This window comes from Amblyomma maculatum, chromosome 3 (genome assembly GCF_055883805.1).
Source record: "Amblyomma maculatum isolate TAMU_Amacu chromosome 3, ASM5588380v1, whole genome shotgun sequence".
Classification (NCBI taxonomy): Eukaryota; Metazoa; Arthropoda; class Arachnida; order Ixodida; family Ixodidae; genus Amblyomma; species Amblyomma maculatum.
In genome coordinates this window covers 193,964,172-193,988,614 of record NC_139346.1, presented here as the reverse complement: position 1 = coordinate 193,988,614, position 24,443 = coordinate 193,964,172, and the positions used below count along the sequence as shown (strand labels likewise).

Sequence of the window (24,443 nt, the reverse complement as noted above, 5' to 3'; positions counted from 1 at the left end):
GAAATATCACCAGTTCTCTGCTTATGTCATATGTAAATTACAGCGTTCTTGTTTTGGCGCACTACCACATTAAGTAACAAGATAAAACTGCCTCGGCTCCAAAATAAAGCTGTCCGCATTATAACCCTCTATGATCCCCCGGTAGTACACTTGCTCAATAGCCTGAAATTACTAAGTGTTAATGATACATACTGGTACCAGCTATGTAGAAATTTGATTCGCGGAAAGCAGCGATAGAATCATTTTCTTATTAACCATGGTGATCTCCAAATCAAAGAACCTACAGGTTATAATACACTGAACCCTTTGTAACGGAAAATACAGTATTATCGCACCAATTATGCAACAAAAAAGTACCGCATACCAACTCTCCTCAACGGTTTCCTTGATCAAAATATTGATATACGTTAGACATCTAAAACGAATACATAACGAACAATTTTTAATGTCCTATTTAAGTTCATGTTCTTATTAACGTATCTGTTCCTATTTTGCCGGTCCTTGTCATTACTTTAGATTCTCAGAGAATAAGATTTTGAACAGTTTGCTTTGAATGGCGTGTTTTTCATTTTGATGTATCTTTAATTGCTGCCGATTGTGTTAACGATGCTTTTTCATTCTCCTTATTGTATCTCGCATCTGTAAAAAGTCGTCCCGGTTGTACTTTTGTTCCTTTTATCCTTCTTTATCGATGAAGCATTTTTCTTTACATGCTTGAATGATGTATACTTGAAAATTTTATTTATTTATTTATTTATTTATTTATTTATTTATTTATTTATTTATTTATTTATTTATTTATTTATTTATTTATTTATTTATTTATTTATTTATTTATTTGTTGTTATTTTTTACTCCTCGTCATTCTTTGTTACTTCTAGTCGGTGTGCTCTGTTACTGCTGTTTGCCATTGAGGGGGTAAGGCCCCAGTCAAAATGTGTCCACAGCTTTTTTTGCCTTACCTCCTTCATCATGTTTGGTGGAAATCACCAGTAAAAAAAAAAAAAACGGTTATATCTTACTTTTGCGCTTGCCTGTTCGTTCTGGACGCACCCAAGATGGCAACATATTCCTATAGATCTATATCCTAGATATGTGTGCTAACTGAGGGCGGAAAACTGGCTGACTTGTGTTTTCTACCCTGCCTGACCGTGTTAATCGCGCTGTTAAACCACGTTTTAGAGGTATTTGTACTAACTGAAATTGCACACTTTAATATGCGGTTCTTGCGCATGCGCGATGGCGCTTGCAAAACTAGCGGGCGCGCACCAACACAAACCCAACAGGCCACGAATCCAAGCAATATCATCGCAGCCGCGAGCGGTCACTGAACCAGTCTCTGGGTCGCGCGCCTTGCGCGCTCCTGCGCTGACACCGCGGCGGTATTTATCAAGCAGCCGCGTTCGCTTTCTCGAGATCATCAATCTGCCGCGGCTTCCACACGGCGCTCTTGCCTTTCGCCTGCCCATATAGATTCGACCGCGACAGTGACACTAACCGACAGTGACAATAACCGGCGACAATAACCGGACTGAGAAACAAAACAGTGACAAAGGCGGGTGTAACTGGCATCAACATCTTCAATGGTTCACGAACACCCTTCCTCTCGGTCGTGTTCCCCGGTGGGGCTCGGCACGTGATTCTGCTTTGCAAAAAAATGTTAGTGCTAGTTCTCTGCAGTGTTCCCCAGGCAGCTGTTTTATATAGAAGAGCGTCGCAGTTTTTTTCTCTCTTTGCCGGGCTGCCATTGAGCTCCCCCGTGGGGTATACGCATTTATCTCGGCGCCGCTCTTTCGTGTACCATCAGCAGCTTTATTTATGGCCACCTCGAAGCTGGCGCGGATCCTTTTAAATTTCCATTTCCGAGGTCCGTCATAAATACGAAATGCTTTCTGGCAGTGTCAGCTTCCTGGTTTGCCTCATCAGCAGAGTGATCGGGTTGCGTTGCATAGTACTTGCTGTCGTTCCCAATCAGGGAAGAACTGATTCCGGGCGCGGACGCGTCTCTTTCTTTTTAACGTTAGTTTCCTCTGTGCCGATGATTAAGTACATACGCAAGTTCTAATTATAATAATTATAGGCTGGAGAACAATAGAAAGTGGCCTCAAGAAGAATTCGCAATCGCGTTTGTGATTGGGTAATTGCGTTCAAAATGACTCCTACATACGTCACAAGAGTTTAAAAAAAAAAAAAAGGAACCTACAGCGGAACTGCCACCGCTACTCGCGTCGTGGAACAAGCTCGCGGCCGTCGCTGTTCTTGCCGGAGGCGCTCTTCCGGCGAGCAGGGGGTTCATCGCTCGGCGGAGGGCCGTGAAATATGGCGGCGCGCGCGCGCGAGCTAGAGGTGGCATCTCAAAGCGCGTGTGCCGCAGCTGCCGCAAGGCCGCGCGTGCGTGTGCTGGCCGGGAGCCTGAAGGGGTCAACCGGACTGCGTCGATTCTCGCACCAGCCGCCCTGTCGGCGGGCTGCCCTCACCCTCCCCTTCGCATCGCACACACACGCTGGCAGCGCGCAGAGACCGCGCACAATGAACCTCCCGCGCACTCGCATCTTCGAGACAGGCCTCGGCAGCAGCACCGAAGAATCCATTCTTTTCGCCGGGACCCCCTGAGGTGGCTGTTCGCTGTTTCTCTTTTCCCTGGGTCTGCGCCGGCGGGACTGTTCATATACCCCCTTTCGACGTTATTCACATTGTTTCAGCCGAAGTTGGCCTCGTGGCGACTCGGTGCAAGGACGTACCGTGTGCTTTACGTGTGAGCCGCCACTTCAGCTCTATGAACGTCGTTCCGTGGAGCAACTTTATCTTCGACAAAATCAACACAAATGGGACGGCGCAGCTTACCTCTTAAAAAAACAAAAGCACTCTTGGCTTGATAGGGTTTCAGAAGCGGTGCAGTTAGCTTTCAGAATTAAACAGTACGACAAACGTCTTCTACTTCGTTATCAGCCTATAACTTTGTCCACAGTAGAACAAAAAAACTCCCTCTCCTGCGCCGGTTGTGGCCACTTATATCCGCAAACTTCCTGATATCATCCGCCCACCTATCTGCCGCCACCCGCTACGTTTTGCCCCCTCTTGGAATCCACTGCATGCCTTGCCATACCCATTTATTGATCTTTACTTCTACTAGGATATCTTCACCAAGCCCATTCCCCCCCCCCCCTCCACACACACGCACACAAACACACACTTTTTTTTTTCTTAACGTTATACCTATCGTTCTCCTCTCCTTAGTTCGCTACGTTGTCCTTGGGTTGAGTTAAACTCTTTTTGTCAGCCTCCAGCTTATTGTCCCATAAACGAGTGCCAGTAAGACAACTTGTGTTACTTCTTCAAATTTGTTCTCGTTAACCGCCAAGTTTCTGCCTCGTAAGTGAAAGCTGACAAGGGGCAGGTACTTTACAGACACGTATCTAAGGACGAGCCCAAATGTACCTGGAATCTGCTCATTACATAACGATAACGTTAAGCAGAACTTCTGCCAGGGAAAACAGCGTCCTTACTACTGCCGCAGTACATCTTTATTATAGAACCTAGCTATTTCCTGCTCCCTTAATTGGCTCAGGCAGGGTGTGTTCTGCAACTGTATAGCTACTGGTCCCAAACGCACTTCGTCTCGCAATATATCTGCAGCACTTAGGAAGGCAGAGGAGCCTTTGGCCCCTGCGCAATATAATAGAGAATTGTGCTCCTACTGTCACCCCCGCCAATTTGGGTGGTGAGAGGCGCGTAAGAGCACAATTGCCTATTGTAGTGCGTGTGATCCTGATTGGACCGGGGTGCCTCTGCCTTTCGCAGTGCTGCAAACATTTTGTGAGACGAAGTACAAGCCGTTGAGAACCCCGCTACAGTCCAATGGTCAGGTAATCGGCTTATTCTGAAGCTAATTAAAGCACCCTATACTAGTTATTTAACGCACTCTTTAAGTGTCTGCCTGTTGTTCACATCAAACGAAGGTGAAAAGACTGGGAGGTTCTTACATGACAACCTGTACAGTCGAGTTCTTGTTCAACGCATTCGCAATTTAAGAGCCCTGTGCCACAGAAAAGCCGATGTCGGCGTTGTGGTTGTAACGTGAAATTCAGAAGAAAGTAAAGAAACCAAAATTTTGTGGAAACCCGCAGAGTCGAACAGAGTTCCTTCGAACTGCGAGGCGAGCACGCAACCACTCCGCCACATAATCGCATCGCTTCAAATAAAGGTGGGCCTAATGTACGCATTGCCTTATGCCTTTTAGCTAATGTTCAGGTGCGTCGTTAGAAAGAAGCTACGGAAGTAATAGTTCAGCGAATAGCAAGGAACATTTCCGATTTGCTTATCTGTAATGCGGCGCTCACTGGAAAATTCTTTCGATCGGCGACATGCCGCAACAAATGGCGCGAGCCGCCGCTCGATTTACATCGTAAAGCTAAGAAAAAAACAGGCTACAGACTTTAGGCGTGTAGAAATAACTATAGTGTGGGCAAATAAAGCAGTGTTGTGTCATGAGAAGCTAGTATGTCGTTGTGATGCTGAAGAGCATGAGAAGACGATGCAAACGGGGCCCGATAACGAAGCGGATCTGCTGACTTGTATTCCCGTGGACTGCTCGTTTCACGACGCACTTTACTGCGGAAGCGGGCGTGGCTCTTATGCGGAAACGAGCATACACTAATCGGAACATGCACCCTCGCAACCTTGGCACCTATATGAGCAGCCGTGACCTCCAAAGCACCGCGTCTTACAAACAGCAGCTGAGTGTTTGGTTCAAAGAAAAATCTCGCTCTTCCTCGCCCTCCTCGTTCGAAAGGAGAACTCCACTTACGATCGGGGGCGGGAAATGCATGGTTACCGGAAAGGGCCCGAAAAAAATAATAACGCTCGCGCCCCCCTTTTTCCGGCTTTGCAGCAGGGGCCAGCGGTTGTCAATTTGTTGGGCGCCGTTGGGATCGAAAGGAAGTGACATCCCGAATTAGGACGCCGCAGGGGAGCGGCGCCGTCTCGCAACAAGTATGTCACACCCGGGACCTGTTAGCACTTAGAGGGCTGCAATTGCGGTTTCCGCGGTTTCGCATCCTTTTCAACCCCCTTTCGCCACGGCAGTAAAAGATAGGCGCCCGTGAAGCGCCTTTTGCGTATGCTAACCTTGACTGTTGCTGAGTGTATTGAAATTGAGAGCTTATTTGTACAGCGTTCGAGCATAAATTCAATTCAATTCTCCCTAAAAATATTCCCGAATAATATTTTGCGTGCGTTGCAAAGAATCGTTGCGTCAGTGCACTGACGTACACGAAATGCGACCACCTGCAGCTATGCGGGCCCGAATCTATATGATTCGTTTCCGTGGCCTGTAGCCCTCGTATAGGAGCTCCCCTATACCATAAACTCGTTAAATTCTTAGTGGAGTGTGCAGGAGCTGCGCAGCCGAACGCTCGTTGCCACTATGTCATCCGACATCACCCAACGAGCCGCTTCTTCACCGTCCGCCGATACCTCGATCCTGCCATCTGGACGACCACGATGTGAATGAATGAGTGTCCTCTTACTAATATGCAATGCTAATAAAAAGCGGAGTGGAAACGAAACTGCAGTGACAGTTCGAGTCGTATTATATCTCACGACCGTTCAAGGATGGCGGCACAATGCGCGAGTCTTCGTCACATCCTGTAGTGAAAAGAGCCCAATTTCTGTTGCTCTATAGTTGGCTTACACCGGAGGGTGAACTCCTAGGTATAGTATAGCGCACAGAGTGGCCACATATATAGTGTTGGTGCTTGTAGAAAGGCCTTAGAATGCCTGCGCTATGAAACGTAAATCAGACGTAACTTACGGAATATTACACCTCGATATGTATATATAGTGCTAGCGCCCGTGCAAGACGCTTGTGTGCTGGGCTTTGGCACGGGTCACTGCGAATTAAGATGATCGAAATTATTCGGAACCTTTGACTACGGCGTAATTCTCATAGATTCGCTTTGGATCGTTAAACAATTCAAACCATACCAAATCGAAATTATACATGTGAAATTTCATCAAGCAATATAATTGTTTCGTGACGCCGTTGTCTATCGATATCATACGTAACTTAGTCAATTAGTTGGATTTTATGGCGTAAAAGCAACAGTGGCTATGATGCACCAAACACAACATACGTAACGTTAAGGAATCTTAGAACCCATATTCCCTCCCCCCAATTGTATGCTGCTTCACGCAAGGCTTTTTCCGTCTGCATTTTCCTGTCAAGTATAATTGTCTTTACGCCATCTATGAACAAAAAAAAAAAAAAAGAAAAAGAAAAAGAAAACTTCAGCATCCTTCAAGAGACATTAACTGCGGGCTCCGAGCTTCTTTGTCGTCGGTGTCAGCTCGCGGACAGCCCGCAGGTGTAATAAATGTGTCGGGGGTGAATTCAATGTCGTTCGTAGCAGTGACGTGCAGCGAGCAAATAGATCGTGCAGCCCACTATGTCTGAAGAGTGCGAAGTCGAACTGCTCCGTTGTGTCCATGCTATAGTGCACGCTCGGAAGCCGAGTCATCTGAATTTCTTTCCACTCCTCCAGAACATTCATCAGAAGTTGTTGCATGGGGCACTCTATATATGCGTGACGCGCTAGTGGCGGCAAGGGTGCAGTGCAGGAGCAGGTGAAAACGTGAATTTCTGGTTCTCAACATTGCCGACTTTAGTACAAAATTAATGTGCGCTGGATCTCAAAATCTAAACTGCGTGCACGCCATAGGTCTCAGGAAAGCATGTGACGCATTCATGGTTATTTTTCAAGGAAATTCAATAGCGTCTGAGGTCTTTGCATGAGCTAAGAAAAGTTTAAGCGACGTATCCGGATATAACAGAATGTCAAGCAATGAGACCGGACTTACATGAGACGTATTATGCAACTTGTGCCTTGAACACTTGAAATTTGAGACCACATTCTTACATTCTTGTATCATGTTAGTTAGGGCACTCGACTATCTTTCCACCCAAAGATGTCCTGCTATTATGATGTCGCTCTTGGTGCACTTAAACATAGTTAATCCGCCATCTGCTGAAAGTCCCCGTCTTGTCACGCGAAAGTTTGCGAGGGGGCTGCACAACTTCTTGACAGTTGATCGATGCCATTGACTGGAGAGCATCCTTCGGAGGACATTCACCGCATTTTTCTTGAGTTGTATCCGAGAAATCACACGAGGCTGCATCCATCCTTAAAGAGATAGAATCATCCTGCTACAAACTGCCACAAAAAAAGGAAAAAAAAAAATGAAGAAAAAACCCGATTAGGTTAGGTAGCACATTGATGGCGATTTCCACTGGTCGCTACGGAGCACGTTTTCTTGCTCCGGGACGACGATTTCGATTTCCACTGGTCGATCAAGATAGGTTGCGCGTATTCCGCTGGTCGTTTGGGGCAGCTCGGGACGCTCCAGCTCGATCCGCCGACCGAAGTCGGATCTCGCCGGAAGTCCTAGTCGCTGACGCGGTCACTTCCGGATGCTGCTGGATTCTTTTGGCTGTTTTTGACCGTTTCAGCGACATCGGCAGTGGACGCTGGATGTCACCGTTTTTTGCGCGAATATGTCGAAGTGCGTATATCGAAAAACGTCTGCAGCGTTAAAAAAATGAGAAAGCAAGTTGTTGAGGACCGCACTCCTGCCTATTTATCTACCGCAAACATTTTGGCGCTGGGATGCGGCTACAACTTTCGAAACCGGCTCAGCTTTACTTCCGCCGCGCGCTCTACACGTTCCGCTGGTCGACCAAGGCTGATTCGCTCTGTAGCGCTCTAGGTCGGCTCGGGCGCCCTGCTCCGATCGACCAGTGGAAATCGCCATGAGTTTCATTTCGATTTGCGGTTTGAGGCTTGATTTTGAAAGTGCACGCAATCATCAGGCAACAATGAAATCTTAGGGCTGCTTAATTCCCTTTAAGAGGGCAATGCGACAGCGGTGCGTTCTGGACCCGTTGCACACGGATGGCTGATAAAGATGACCACTCACACAGCACCGTGTGCAAGAAAATTGCGGTTAAACAAGCGGGACTTTCCGCTGCGACGATACTTAAGCTGGTCTGTTCGCACCACGGCGGGGTCGAAACCCATGCACTCGCACACACAAAAGTGTTTTATTTTATTTTCTTTCGAGGTCACGGAGGACTGCGCGCACACACAACGCAAAACTGGCGGAGTGAGGTCCCCGCTCTTGCGCACTGAACAAAAAGTTGGAGCTAAATCGAGACTCACGAAAATTTAAAATGACAGCTTTAAGATGACATGCACCTACGCAAGTGAACGAATTTGGTCAGCAACCTATTCTTCGCGTACGTAAGACTGTTTAAAAAAAAATATCAAACTGTTGAATTGGACAAAAATAGATAAAAAGCCAGACAGTAAAACATGCATGTTCGCCTCTGATATGTATTTATCTGAAACGGTGTAAAATTAGCGTTAGCATTAGAGTGGCGCCTCCTCCAAAATTACACGCGATTTACCTTCATAATCACTTTGAAGAGGACATTGCATTAGTATACTCGACCACCCTCGGACCGCGCAGACAGTGGTTCGGTGGCTGGCCTACAGTGGCTGATCACCCACCTCGTAAGCGGGAAGCGCGGTTTCGAGCACTGGCACAGTCGCCAATAAATCGGTATTCAAATAGGTGCAAGGATTGGACGTTCGGCCTACTCAGGTTGAAACGCTTGGCTTCCGAACCAGACTCCAGATAGGACATTTATATCGGTGAAGTACGAGCTTCATGATGATCATGTCCTCGTACTATTGGGGGGATAAAAGCTAACGAGCTCACTTCGAAAATGGATACGAGGGAATGGCCCCAAAATACTTACTTCGGCCATCTCTGCGCCCAGATCCTCAGCGAAATACAAATAAGGTCCCCGCCGCCACTACAGATGCATGCATTATCATCTTTTATCACCCGAAATCAGTTATCAGTAAGCGCAACCAAACCTTGGAACTCTTCAGGTGATGTCGAGGACACCATTTTATATAGAGCATATAGCTTTTGCAGTGCACTAGAGCATGACATAAATAAGGAAGTTATATGCCTGCAACCTTTCGTTGTGTTACCTGCATGCACCACAAAACAGCGGCAACTGGGACTTAAGTGCGTACTTCTTGTCAAATGGTTTGGTTTGGATTAGTTTGGTTAGGGTTTAACATCCCAAAGCGACTCAGGCTATGAGAGACGCCGTTGTGGAGGGCTCTGGAAATTCCGACCACCTGGGGTTTTTTGACGTGCACTAACATCGCACAGCACACGAACGCCACCAGAGGGTGTCGCATAGTATATGCTACTTCAGTGTGTCTTGGTAAAGCGTGTACTTGTCATGCTGATCTGATTGTGATGCTGCCGAGCCATCGATGCATGCGTTGCTGTTGCGAAGCGCTGCACTGCATCCATGTATGATACTTGATCTGTTACATCTGTTACTTCTTTCAGATCTCAAAATGGCCGCACTGCTGACACGCCGTTGAAAGGATATAGACATATAGATTTTTGCTTGCGTGTTTTCTTTCTTTAAACAAAATTACATTGAATCACTTAATTACGTTCATTCACGACAGTTACATATAACCGAAGGTATCTGTGACGCGTAGGAAGTGTTCAGTTGCCACAACAGCTACAGGCCTCACCGGTTTCACATATGCCGCGCGCCATTGAAATCTTTATTTGTTGTTTTTCAACAGCCGCCGACACGCGGCCTTGTCACCGTGATTGCGACGCACGAACCGATTTTTGTGCTCTTTGTTTGCTCATGCTCGGTATCATGGAACGTGCCTTTCTCGCTTTCTTTGTATCGCGAGATGCGGCGAGATTAGGCTGGAAGGTTCGCACGGTGTTTCCGTAATGTTCTGGAGTTTTCCAGTATCTCTTGTTTGGTTGATCAGTGGTTTTTCGGGGCTTTAAATTGAGCACTGCCGATTGCAGCGGGCATTCCTAGTCCCACGATCGCCGAGCACGATCGCTGCTGTCGACTCCGACGTGTTTATTAGCTCCTTTGCGGGCGCAAGTTAGCCCAATAAAGAGTTTCCGTCCTACAACTGTCTGTCGTGTAAGGCGCTGTCACCACCATGCATATGATATGTATATATATAGTATAGACATTTGGGACCACGTGACCACCCTGCCCATGTTTCTCAAAAAATCATTTTCATCACATACCGACAAAGTGGAAAGAGGAAAAATTCGTTCCGTAAAAGTCACGAGGACATGAAAGCCTTGTTCTCGTCTTATTATCGGCCCATTTCAGTGAGTTACAGAAATGAATGGAATATGCAAAGGCCTCTCATATCAAGCAACTCTTTTTATCCGTTAATTTTTCTAAGACACGTCAACATGGCTATGTGGCTAAAATTCGGCTTGCAGCTAGCCTTATTTAATAACCGCTTAATTTACAGCAGTAAAATTGGCAATCAAGCTTGTCTGTAGACCTCGAGAAGGCATTTTATAAAGTTGACCGCAAGCAAGTGTTCCTGAAATTTTCACGCTTAAATTTCATTTTTTCTGGCTTTTATTGTGTATAGGAAGAATAGCGAACAAGTTTTCACCTTTCAGGTTCCCCTTTTATTCATTTTTTAATGTATAAATCAAATCACTGTCCTGCGGGTCTTGCCTTCTTAGCAATTAACACAGGTTCTAACATGAGTTTTATTGCATTATTTATCACAGCCTCCTCCATGTTGTGAAATTAACGGCTGATGTATTGAAGCGTTAAAAAATGTCTGAACGTACTGTTCACTCATTCCGCCGAAGTAATTAGCAGGAATATTCAGAGTATATATGCTGCTCCCGTTTCTGATATATCTTCCTCAATAGCGCACAATGTGCCTAGTCAGACGCTATTCAATTGAACGAAGCGGCTTACCCTGCAAAGAAGACCCTCCGGGGTGTCGACTGATTGTCACGACACCGGAGTTAATCCCTCTCACCCTCTATAGCATTGAAAGAAGCTGCCAGATGCGAGGAAATTAAGCAACAAATTAAGTGGATTAACCGCGACGTCACTATAATAAGGTGACTCCCATTGGCTGGCACCTTTGAGGTGGATCTACACCTCGGTTCTTTAGTTGTATCTGACTGCGGGTATTCACCTAAACCACAATATAATCATGTCTCTTCACATAATACAGATTGCTAACTAAGCTAGCCGTGTTCTCGACTGTTTACGTATTCGCTATCTCGGTTTCAGCTGGCTGAGTCCCATGGCTCCACGCGAAAAGAAACTCACTGGCTCGTTGTCACAAGTCTTTCTAACTGGTTCACTGATTAGTGAGAAAACGACGCTCTCAGATAATCAGGATGACTCCATGCAATTTTTATTAGGTAGTAAAAATTAGTTATATTTGATCTCTGATGACTTGTTGCTGCTTGTTTGTCAACAAACATTTAAAATGTAATTATTGCTTCGAAAATTTGGTTTAAAAATAGAAAGGATTCTTTTCTTTCTTTGCTTTTTTGATCGCCACTCGATTCAAGGCTATATGACGTCAAGGACGAAAAAAGGACTCGGTGATCATCGTTCGAAAGTGATAGCCATTTAGCTTGGTCGGAGCATCATCTGCCTAGCATGCAATAGGTGCACGCTTTCCCCGGGAACTCAGCTTCCTTGGGGTGAAATGCTTCAGTAATGGGCCGACCCCGCCTTCTGTAGAGTGCAGACGTATTTTTTTCACGGCGATCGTTGGCCAAAGCTGCGCTTACGCGGTTGAAATTAATCGTCATCCGCGTGACATTTTATGAAGGTTTCATCTCATCGCTGTTTGCTTGTGAAAGCGGCTGGTGCCAGTGATACTAACATTATATTTTGGTTCCTTGTGGGATTCTAAAAGCTCAAAGCGCAAGTAGTTTAGTCATTTAAACGTAACGCAAATGCCAACTTGAAATTTATCTTCAGTGACATAATGCTAGGCCCTTATCCGCCTTCTGGAGGACAGGACAGTACGTGATGCATATATTTGCATTTCATGTAAGTCAGCATACAGCTAAAGCGGCCGAGATTTGGTTCCACAAACTAGATCTCAGCTACTGATTTTCAAAACCACTGAGCCGCCACAGCGAGGTCAATAAAGCATTCTAATTTTCAGCACTGAAGGCGCTGGTTAAATAACACGCCGAGGGGCGTATCATACGCGTTAACACGCGATGTGGTGCTGGGCTAATTAAGTCCCGGGAAACATGGAAGCATTCCGATTTTTCAAGTAGAAAAACTGTCTCCCAGTGGCATGCCAGGCTTCTTGGGAGAGAGGCGACATTTGAGCCTTGATCAAACCTTCAGAGGAATCTGCGGTTCCGGTGAAGCGCATGGCACGCGGTTATAATCGCCCCTCGTACTGAGCAAGAGCGAGCAGTCGAACTCACCTTGAAAAGGGTAACCGGCGAATAGCGGCCTCATATTCAACGTTCCGGCCATTGCTGCATTCATCGTCAACGTCTCCTCCTCCGTGGCAGAGGCGTCTTGCACAGAGCACGGTGCTCACAGTCCTCTCGCGCTGGTCCACGTCCAGCTCGGAGTCTTCGCCTCGAGTGACCGCAGGTCACCACGCGGAAGCAGCCACGCACGCACTCACGCACAAACACGCACACACCTCCTCCAGTCTCCTCGAGGGCAGGCAAAGAGCGCACGACCGTACCACGCGCTTGGGGCTTCATTCAATGAACCGCGTGCTTCTCTAAAACGGTTACCAGGAGGGGGTGGTGTGGTTGCGGAGGGGGGCCGAAAAACTGACTGGCCCCCCACGTCCCCCTTCCTCCCCGCCGTTGTGGGGACGGGGCGGTGGACCCGTTTCCGTGGGGGGGTGCAGCCGGTTCCCCCTCTCTGGCAGCTCGGTCGCGATTCGTCCCGGAACCGGCAACGGGACGTCCCCGGACCGGACCCGTAGGAGGAGCTACCACACATGGCCTATAATGTGGAACCCCCCCTCTATCAGCCGACGCTGCCGCTCACCTCAGCGCGAAGCGTGCGTGCGTGCGTGCGCAATCGCCACCGGCAACGGTTCTTACCGGGACAAATGAACGGTCCTTACCCGAACTCCTGGAATCTACGTCTCGCTGTAGGGTGCCACAGTTTCGCCGCATTACTTGTAGCAGATAAAGTAAGAGAAAAGGAAAGTATGTGATCAAAGGCAGCGTGTGTGCTTCGGCTGAGCGGTGAGGCAGATGCATCTCGCACGGGTTCGCAATGCTTGGACTGCACGCTCGTCAACGAAGCTTTGTAAGAAAGCAGCGCGCTTTTTACAAGGTTCGCGCTGCAGCGTCTCTCACCTGATAAGCTCGCATGCCAACATATGACCCACAACTTCCTTTTTCTCTTTTTCTTTTTTTTCACAGAAACGCAAGAGCAAATGTTTTTTTCTTTTATTTTAGTTTTGTAGTTTTGCAGCATTACCTTCGAGGTATGGTGTTCAAGGAAGCCAGCCACTAAATTAAAAAAAAAAAAGAGAGAGAGCTTTTCCCGAAATGAAAGCGGCTTCTGCGGCACAATTGTACCAGCATTGTCGGACATCAGAGAACAACGGAGTAGTGTGATCTGGTAAGCTCGTTAACCCGCTTGTAATTAACTAGTTAACTCTTACTGCTAAGCGACTAATTCCAGTTAGATACTGGTGGCGGGCCATTAGTAATAGCCACGTCAGTGTTTTAGAATCTTGAAAACGCCATTACCCTCGCAGAAACAAATTTTGTCTATCTCGCGGCAAAAGCGTGATTTCTTCAGCGGCATCAGTCAATGGCGCTACATGCCACGTCAACTTCAAGGTGACATAGTAAGCGACAAATAGCTCTTGCGCCATAGATTGACTGTGCTGAGGGGAACGGTTAGAGCGCGGCCGGGTTTTTCGAAAGCGCGCATCTTTTGTCGCAAGATACTGGCATATAATTCGATCTAGAGCGACTCTCACTGAAGTTCGTCATTAAACAAACTGTATGGGCAATGAGGGACTCGTTGTGAGACAGAAATGAATGAAGTCAACAGCCAGGAAACCTTGGTTGCCAGCTCTGTCTGTCTGTCTCTCTCTCTCTCTCTCTCTCTCTCTCTCTCTCTCTCTCTCTCTCTCTCTCTCTCTCTCTCTCTCTCTCTCTGTGTGTGTGTGTGTGTGTGTGTGTGTGTGTGTGTGTGTGTGTGTGTGTGTGTGTGTGTGTGTGTGTGTGTGTGTGTGTGTGTGTGTGTGTGTGTGTGTGTGTGTGTGTGTGTGTGTGTGTGTGTGTGTGTGTGTGTGTGTGTGTGTGTGTGTGTGTGTGTGTGTGTGTGTGTGTGTGTGTGTGTGTGTGTGTGTGTGTGTGTGTGTGTGTGTGTGTGTGTGTGTGTGTGTGTGTGTGTGTGCGCGCGCGCGCGCGCGTGTGTGTGTGTTCATAAATGTGAAATAATGTAATTGTGTAGATAATTTATTGAAAATTTCAAGAAAAAAATTACCACATGCCGCCTGTGGTCGCCGAACCCACGTTGTTTCGGATCTCATTGCTTTTTCTTCTTTCTATAAATTACCTCGAAGATTACATCTTCATTTACATCGAAAAACGCCCAGAAAAGCTACGCTTTCCGTGGTGTCAGTGAGTGTTGGCTTTCTTTGTATGAAATTCATCATGTGACATTGTGCATGCAAATACGCCAGGAGAGGATTTATGGGTAGCTCATGAAGAGCAGTCTTATATGCAGAATACATCTCTTACACTTTCTTCATCTAAAATTAAAGAATTCATTCCTCATGCTCGCCCCTTCCTTTTCACATTCGGCCTTTTTACTAAAATTGAATGCCATGCATAATCTCAAAATCGCACTAAATTTTCTGTGCGCATGGCAGGAGTTCTGAGAGAGAATTGCCTGTGTTTCGCAGGAAACAATCTTGATTAATAAAGTATATATCTTTGACATGTATCACAGAGCAACGCGAAACCGCCATAGGAACATATCACGAGTTTCAAAACAAAAATAAATCTTAGAGCGGCGCTTATATATTCAGTGATCCTGACGCTTCAAAACTGCAGTCGAAGAAGCTGTACTCATCAGATGCATGTATGTATACCATTACCCTGTCACCATTTGTGGACGCGTGTATACAAACCCATCCCTCATGCCAAGTCCCATATCGGGACCCTTGGGGTATCAATAAATAATAAATAAATAAAATATTAAAGGCCATCTCCAAGAGAGCTATACATTTGCTATGGACGCAGATAAGTGATAAAATATGGCGGCAGTGACAAGATGCTCACTAGATTTCACGATATGTCTATAGAGGAAAAGAGTGGAGCAGAAGATGACGGTGGCCGTTGAGCACTATACGCTTTCCTAGAAAATTCATTTCCCGTGAATAAGTCAGTGCTGACTGCTGAAGCATTCACCAATCAGCTTTCAGGTGGCTCATCGGCAATGATCTCTTGCAATCCGTTGGGGGCTGACGCTCGGCTCTGACTCTGACAAGGCTGGTTGGTCTCAGATTCCTCAAGGGGCATCTGTGCGTTTTTGTCCATGCGCCGTCGAGAGCGCCTAACCATGCAGACATCCCCACCCGTCAGCTGCTTCCACCGACCGGAAGCACACAGCTGTTGCAATCTTCGATTCGTGCGTATATACCCTCCACGCTCACAGCACGCATATGCTGTGCCGAGAGAAGAACGGCCAGAGCCCCTCCACGTATACTCCCGCGCCGTTCGCGTGCCCCTGCTGCGGCCATATACGCACCCGGTTATACCCTCTGTGGCAGCCAGGAAGAGACCACACACCGGCGGGGTCAAAATTCCGCGGGATAGCACAGCCTGTCGGGGACTGGCAAGAGCTGTGCGTGCGTGCGTCAGTTCGCACGTATGCACACGTATACCACGCGAGCACATGCAGACGCACACAAACACACGCCAAGCGCGTCATTTTTCAGCAGCGCCGCGGCAGAAGCGATCGCGGAGCGGCGGCAAAAGATGTGCCGCGCGCTTTCTCCGTTTCTTTCTGGCGCGCGAAGAACTGCGGTATGGTGTCTGGCTGTCGTTATTAATGGTTCTCCCACAACGCCATCGCCGCGGCTGCAGCCGCTGCGTCCTGTGCAGGGCATGTAGTTCTCCAGAGAGCGTGTGTATATGTACTCGCAGATGGACACGGGCACCCCCAGAACAAGAGCCCGAAAGGTGTGGAAACGGCGCATGAAAAGCGGATAAGCCGCGGTCGGATTAACGCACATAGCTTAGGCGCTATCGGCTTCTGGTTGCCGCCGTCGGAGCATCTGAAGAGTTATTGGAAAAGTGCCGCTCCAATCGAGAGCCGTTTGCAAATTAACCACGGAGCTCTCTATATTTCTGGGACTGTGTATATGTCTAAACACTAATAAAGAGTACCTCAGGGATATATTCTTGGGCTCGTGCTATTTTTTACTCTGCATCAACGTTTAAGGGTGTAAAAGTAAAATTGTGGTCCAGTATGTAAATGACACTTTTTTTCTTCCTTGGAGACAACATACATGAATATTTACCGATGTGAATATATATATATATATATATATATATATATATATATATATATATATATATATATATGTGTGTGTGTGTGTGTGTGTGTGTGTGTGTGTGTGTGTGTGTGTGTGTGTGTGTGTGTGTGTGTGTGTGTGTGTGTGTGTGTGTGTGTGTGTGTGTGTGTGTGTGTGTGTGTGTGTGTGTGTGTGTGTGTGTGTGTGTGTGTGTGTGTGTGTGTGTGTGTGTGTGTGTGTGTGTGTGTGTGTGTGTGTGTGTGTGTGTGTGTGTGTGTGTGTGTGTGTGTGTGTGTGTGTGTGTGTGTGTGTGTGTGTGTGTGTGTGTGTGTGTGTGTGTGTGTGTGTGTGTGTGTGTGTGTGTGTGTGTGTGTGTGTGTGTGTGTGTGTGTGTGTGTGTGTGTGTGTGTGTGTGTGTGTGTGTGTGTGTGTGTGTGTGTGTGTGTGTGTGTGTGTGTGTGTGTGTGTGTGTGTGTGTGTGTGTGTGTGTGTGTGTGTGTGTGTGTGTGTGTGTGTGTGTGTGTGTGTGTGTGTGTGTGTGTGTGTGTGTGTGTGTGTGTGTGTGTGTGTGTGTGTGTGTGTGTGTGTGTGTGTGTGTGTGTAGGGTAAAAGAAAGCTTCACACCCGGTTAAAGTCAAATAAGTAACCGAATACAGAAAATACAGATTACTTGTTCAAAGCCAAAGGAACTATATATGTACAAAAATACGAACCGTATAACTTAGCAATTTCAGGAATCATCTCTCCAATAATTAAATTCAATGCGTTTTTCAAGAGTCATGTTTCAAAGAAGCTTTCGTAGCCACATCATGTCGACGCACTTAAAACAGGTGACTGTTGTAATGCCAAATAACTAAAGTGCCTGTTCCCTTCAAAAGCTAAGCGACAAATTTATTCACGTTTCACATGGTGTGGTCAACAACAACCGAGACAAGCCTATATCCACTGACCTGTACGAAAGGGACCACATAGGCAAGAGTTAACGTCCCTTTCACCGAAAACAATTTTTTTTTTTATAATTCGCCAGCTGTAACGTATACTGCAGGTAAAGCAATTATTTCAACAAACACAGTTGTCAATTGAAACCTCAAGAACGTATTCCGAGATTGTCTTCTTGTCAAAACTAGACACTGTAACCTAAATGTTCATTGATTGTTGCACCTATATTCGTTTTAATAAACTGTATTGTGTCTGAATGATGTGAAACGGCATGTCAGTGATTGCGTTTGCTGCAAATGCTATCAGGATGGCATATAACCATGTCAGCCTCTTTTCGAGCCTTTGGTTATGCCTCATGCTGCAATTTGTGCGCATTTGTCTCGAATAGACGATAAAGCAGTGTTTTAATGTTATTTTTTTACAGAAAAGTCTCGCCGGAAAAGAAGGGAGGGGGCCATCCCATTCGACCCCCCTCCCCTCACTTCCCCTCTCCCGGGCCCTTCTGTCTCCGCCTTCTTCAATTCATCACTGGCAGAAGCTTGTAGAGAAAGATAGAAAGGCAAGGAGGTTAACTAGGCGCTGCCCAGATGCCCCTATAGGCTACCTATAGACGTCGGGAGAGCAGCAAAGACAGAAAAAGGAACGAAAGAGCGGCAGTGAAACGATCGAGTTTTTTAAACACCGCAAACTAACACAGAACTGAAAAACATTTCATGCCATTTCCCTTCTGCTCTGCTTCGGGTCGCGTCTCTTCGATAAGGACGACTCCCTTTATTGGTAGTTACTATTTCCTTCCTTTGGGTTGGAAGGGGTGAGAGGGAGGGGAACATTTTGATATTGATGAGGGTGATGGTGGTGTTTTTATAGCGCAATGATAGTTTTGGGTAGCTTCACAAATGATAAGCTCTAATTATACACTCGTGTGCCGTTCCTTGTGCCGCTATACTCACCGAACTGATTAGTGCGAACTCCATGGACGAAATCTTGCTCGCTGAAATTTCTGCTACACACATGAGAATGGCAACTCGTTTCTTTCCCGATTCAAATCTTGAATAAGGAAGATTCATGAGCTCATTTTCGGGTAGATATGGGAGCTTGCGCCGGGTTCCATCGCGTACATCTGGATGCAGAGCAGTAACTGACCTTGGCAACAGCTTAAATAAACTTCAGCAACGATGCAAGATCAAAAAGTTGAATGCTGGCACTCATCATCAAGCAAAACCTACTGAAAAACACGCGACTATTAGCTTTTAAACTGCAAAAATTGCATGGAGCGTCTGCTCCAGTAGCAGTGAGAGGAGTCACGTGATCCCATTTGCTCCCCAAGGTCGACGCTAGCGCCGTTAATCGCTCCAGTGGTGGCCCTCGCGGTCTCCAAAGTCGACCGCTTATGACGTTCATTTTCTAGTTGCGACGAAAAACCATGAGAATCCAATCAATCAGTCTCGACAGTGGCGATTTGACGAATGATGTTTGCCTATCCTCTGCACTGCACCTATACTAAGACGCGCATCTGCGCATAGGCGTATGCGTATGCAGCCTCAGGTTCTGTTGCACATCGCGCTCGCGCACGCTTTTTGGACGGTGCGGAAACAGGCAACAACCATTTACACCTGATGTGACGCGGTTCCTTTGGAGCTAACGCCCCGCCACGCCCACCCACATGCGCGAGCGCTTCACTTTGAAGACGCCCACGGCCTCTCGTAATGGTATAAAAGCGTATTTGCGCGGCCGCGTGTGCCCGCCTGCATGCTTGCTGAGTGTACGTGGCCGCGTTTTGTACGTGTGCCACGGTCATTTTTCAATCAAGTCTCGACTGCGTTTACTCTGTGTCGGTACACTGGATTCCTTGCCCGCCTGAGCGGGTAAAAAAAAAAAGAAAAAAAGAAAAAAAAGAAAAAAAAGGAGTTGGACTGTTCTTTTCCGTCTCTTTCTATAGCCCTTAAGCGCTCCGCCAATAACGGGTCACAGCGGGAATTCCCGTCTCGAAAGCGCCGAAATGAGTGATGATCGACCGAAGTCCCTGATGAAGGGCTACCAGTGTGTTTCTCTGTGGTATTTGTTAGGAACTTGTTTTTGCGCTATGTGGAGCACGAATTTTCGAAGACCTTGTGAAGGAATAACGCAACCACTTAATTAATTAAATTTGTCCGAGAACGCTGATATTAACACCGTCACTTCGCAGATGCGCACACCTCTAAACCCGGCCGTGAACAGAATTCAGTTACAATAAAATTTCGGTGCAACGAGGTCCCTTGTATACTGCTCATTATAGACATCCAGTTTATCTCTAAAAGCATGCTTATTCATCAACACTTCTCTCGCTCATCAGAAATTTCTTTCTAAGCTATGGACGCTAAAGATTTTATAAACGTGCTTCAGTACACAAGCAGCAATTCAGAGCTAAGGCCTCACACTCAAGTTATTTTTTATAGGAGCCTCGCTATATACAAAGAAGCTAACAGCTTAGGATGGCCATGACGTTACCGCGGGCCAAGGACATCTCCCATCGTTCTCACACGTGCTCTGCACTGGGCAAGCTGTGGTCAGGCCGTGCCCCAGCAAATTTGTACACGGTCGAACGCCTTGATAACAAAGTGCTCAGGGACTCCAAAATCCTTCGTCATACGGATTATATCGTTGTAGTTTGTGCACCATACAGCACACATTAAAGCAGCCTCAGCAGTCAGCACGTTGAGCAAAAGAACACCTTTATTTAACACGGATTGAAGAGGCACTTAACGAAAGATTAACTTCCATGGACACTTATTGCGGTGGAATCTGCAAATACAGCTGACCTTCACACCGATGCTCACCTCATGCTGCACATGGAGGGAGTCACAGCTCCGGAGCGTCGATTGCCGGTATTGCCTCGCACAGCCCATAGCACCCGCCGCGGTGGCTCAGTGGTCAAGACGCTCTATCAAATATAGTCTATACTGTCTTGACCGCTGAGTACTGAACTGATATATACTGAACCGCGCTTTCCGTGTTCGAACCCATCACGGCGGCCGCGTTTCGATGGAGGCGAAACGCAAAGGTGTGCGGTGTCGGTCGAAATTATTCCGCAGCCCTCCACTATATGGCACCTCTCTCTCTCACTTATTTCACTTCCACCTTCCTCCCTTCCATTACAGCGCGGTTAATCCAGGCGTCCACGGAGAAGTGTAACAGATACTGCGTCTTCCGTTTCCTATATAAACCGATTGACAACACACAATAATACCTAATGCATGGGAGAAGGGAAGTGCCCCCAAGCGCTCGCTCATTTCGTCAGCTCCCGATTGGATTAGTGCAAAAAGCGCCTGCACCGGGTATGTGTGTATATCTATGCTGCGGAGGGTGTCGCCTGGCGATCTCATTGGCAGATGCGGATGGCAATGGCGGCGCCGCTATATACTTGCATTCGTTGCATAAAACAACTCAGATAGCAGATTAAGGGTCTAAACTCCTTCGTTGTACAGACAGATTCGTTGTAGTAGAGGCGTTCGCAATGCATATGAAAAATGTGAATTTGGCGGAGATACACGAAACCTTTCGTTATAAAGACGATTTCATTGTAGAACTGTAGAGGCGACTGTATTCCAAATTTCAACTTTCTGCCACCCCTCGCTATTGTCAGGCAAAGGGAGCAAGACCTCTACGCCATTATTCCTTGTATACTAAATGTGGTATCCAGATGGTTGGTTACAAGGAAATGGGACTGGAACGGGGCTGGAAGAAACCATGCATGAAAAGACGATGAGGCTTTTTCTCAAACGGCGAAGTTGACATGGTCTAAAGCTCCTCCCCTTTGCAGTAATTAAGTATGCACGTATAATGACATGATTACTAAGACATTCCTAAAAGAATATCTTGCTCATAGAGCAGCGTGGGAAATTGCGTTTGCTTTTTAAAGTAGTAGTATCATTAAGTGTTTTTTTATTCAAATAAACATAAAAACACAAAAAGATGTTTGCCAGCCTCGGTATACTATTATCTAATCATCATAATCATCCGAACTAGGGCGGCGGAAGTAAAGGGATAGTAATTAAGATGAGGGAGAGGAAATCGTAGAGGTGAGTGACAGGAAGAAAGGAGAAGGTATGTTTAAATAAAAAAGGTAAAGTATGTGCACTATGTTAAAGTGCTTTTTAAAGGCGATACTGGTTTTTGGAGACCTAAATGCAATGCTCAACTTACAAAATGGCTTATTAATGAAGAGGGGGGTCGGTCGAGCATCCCAAGAGGAAAAGTTTCCGTGCGAAAACAATGCGACAGTCTATTTTCTTCGAAGTTGAGTGACTCAAAAACGCATTGCGAAAATAGAACCGTTCCTCTCAGCTACTCCCTCCAAGAAGCATCCATAAATTCGCTCCTGAACTCATACTTTATAACAGTGATGTTTAGCGAAAACGAAATAAGGAGTCGATGTGGAGGATACCATGCTAAACAGCGTTCCAATTGAGACGCTTGCCAGGGCAAGGCGTTGATGTAACGTTGATGTAAAATAGTGACACCTGGACATACATATTTCTTCGCGGAGGTACGCTAACGAACTTAATCTCATGTATGCGATATATGACAGAACTGATTTTTTGCGAAATATTTGAAACAGAATGGGAGAGTTATTGGAATTTTGTAACGGCAAATAATAATAAAGGAATGCGTCAATAAGTCAAGCGGTACCTGGATCACATAGTTGCCCTGGTAACCCCTATAGTATCACTTATTCCTCCGACGTTTATCTAAATACGTTCTGAGAAACCCTGACTTCACTGCCCACTTCCCACCATTATACCACTAGCGCGCGCTTCCTGATTGTGTATTACAATCACCTCGTGCATTCGAAAAGCATTTGAAAAGACGCTCGTGTTCTGTGCGATGTCAGTGCACGTTAAAACCTATAGGCGGTCGAAATTTCCTGGGCCCTCCACTACGGCGTCTCTTATAGCCTGAGTCGCTTTGGGACGTTAAACCCTAAACCAAACCAAACTACTAAAGCTAATACATTACTCTTCCGCATCGACAGCATTCAGTCTGTACTTTTATGACTATATATACAAGCCGGCGTAGTCACCCTGTGACGTCATGAAACCTCGTTGCATGGTAGAGCACTGATTGGTCGGCACAGCGTGTGACATCGTGAGACCATGTCCATGTCACATGACTTAGTTGGTAGGTGCGCTGACCGTGCGACATGGCCGAGCACTCTGGTGGCTTGACGTCGGTTGGCACTGCGCTTGGTGGTGTGCAGACGTGTAGAATCAACGCCGCCTGTATCCACCAGTGTAGGTGGTGGTGATGGTGAACTCTTTTATTACGCCCAAGACCAGGGTACCAGTCCAAGGACCGGTTGCACTGGCTGAGAGGAGGTCGGCGGGGATCCATTGGGATGTCGCGGCCTCCACCGCGCGCTGGATAAGCAGGCGTTGGAAATCCCCGCAAGCGAAGGGGACGATGCATGGAAGTATGTCGCTGAAGATGCATGGGGTATCGCGGATGCACTGAGATCCAGAGAAAAAGTAGGCCTAGCGATTCAATACTTACTGCCTTCTCAAAACGTACTGTAATTAAGCGTCCCCTAAATTATTTTCGGGAGGGGCCCTGGGCACCTTTTTAGGGGCACCGCATGTATACTGGATGGAGCTACCCAACGAGAACAGGGTCAAAATAACTGCGAGGGCGGGGACTTCATTTCTGATTTCATTCGCACCTCTCTATAGATGCGTGCCTGAGTTCGTTTTGGTTACTTGGTGGTATTATACTTGGACATGCATTATAAAACGGCATAGTCGTTATAATGGGATGTACTAATTTAACAGTGCCGCAGACTGTAAATGAAACTTACCTTCTCACTGGAAGCCGAATTCTTTGCTTTACTGTTCTTGTTGCCCGGTGCTGAAATGGCACGTATCTAAAAAGGCAGATTGGCCAAGGTCGGTTATGAATTCCCAAGAGACGAAATACTATAGGCCACAAATATGTGGAATGATAATGCGGGAAACGGCAAGAAAGAATTTGGGAAGAATGCTTATGTAAGTCTAAAAGAAAGGGGAAATAATCGAGTTACTTTTAAAAGAAAGCTGACCGCATTTTAAATAAATTACAACTAGGGAATCTGCTGGTGTCAGTGATTAGCTGACAATACATCGCACACTGCAGTGTGAGATTTTTACGCTGACGATGTTGGCGCCGGAAGAGAGAAATGTGTTGTTCCTTATTTCGCACTGCTGGTGATAAGGAATACCTGCCGCAATGACAGGGAAAAAAAAGAAGAAAGAACTCGAAGGGACACTTACCGCTGTGCAATACGTAATTCAACGACAGCCGATTAGGTATTAGGATTTCGCGACATGTTAAGGTAACGTTTTGAAGACTATACGTATGCATGAATGCACAGTTATATACCACTCTTTTTTTTTTTATTTTTCAGACGTATTGTTCAAGTATAGCGCCTCTATGCCAGTCCTTGATGCATATAGCCATGAATTAACGAAGCCTTGTGACATGAGAAGTAGCGCGTCTTCGAGGTGTACCTTATTCTGCAAGATAAGTGTATGCATATATGTTTTGGTTGATCATCATAGCAGTGGAAGGAGTTACTATAAGGAATAGAGCGTCACGCATGACGTCATTCGGTTCGAACCGCTCATCTCGGTTGTCATAGTGCGTTCTAATACAAAGTAACGGGGCTCTTTCCGCAGTAACCGGCCGTTAACACCCTCCCGTTATGCCGACTGCTCTACCACACAACATGCTAGTGCACTGCCCTTTAACCGTTAGTATATGAAATACCTACAGCAATAGGACTCGTTTCCCGAGGTTGTCTGCGCGGCTGCATGCACAACCTTCCCCTTTACCTTTTTCTCCCTCTCTTTTTTACGTAATAGTGGCGACCTCCATTGCGACTGCTGCTTTGAAGGCACACTCACTACCCCCCCCCCCCCCTCCCATTATTCTTTCTCCTCTAATGTTCGAAACATGGCTAACCTTAGACCAGCTCACAGATACGGAGGCAGCCTCGACGGAAGTGCGCAGGGCATCCTGCTGCGTAAGAATAAAGTTTTCGCCGTGTCTCCCTTT

The 24,443-nt window shown here is 46.6% G+C and overlaps 1 protein-coding gene across 1 annotated transcript in view; it reads right to left on the bottom strand.

Moving 5' to 3' along the window:
- The window catches only part of LOC146197317 (uncharacterized), a 54,173-nt gene extending 31,425 nt beyond the window's left edge, over positions 1-22,748 (bottom strand). The window contains exons 1-2 of the mRNA XM_084597163.1: positions 22,550-22,748; positions 12,352-12,511 (exon numbers count right to left, since the gene is read on the bottom strand). Coding sequence (XP_084453289.1) covers positions 12,352-12,511; positions 22,550-22,748 — 359 coding nt within the window. The remainder of the gene's footprint in view (positions 1-12,351; positions 12,512-22,549) is intronic.
- Between the last annotated feature and the right edge of the window lie 1,695 nt (positions 22,749-24,443).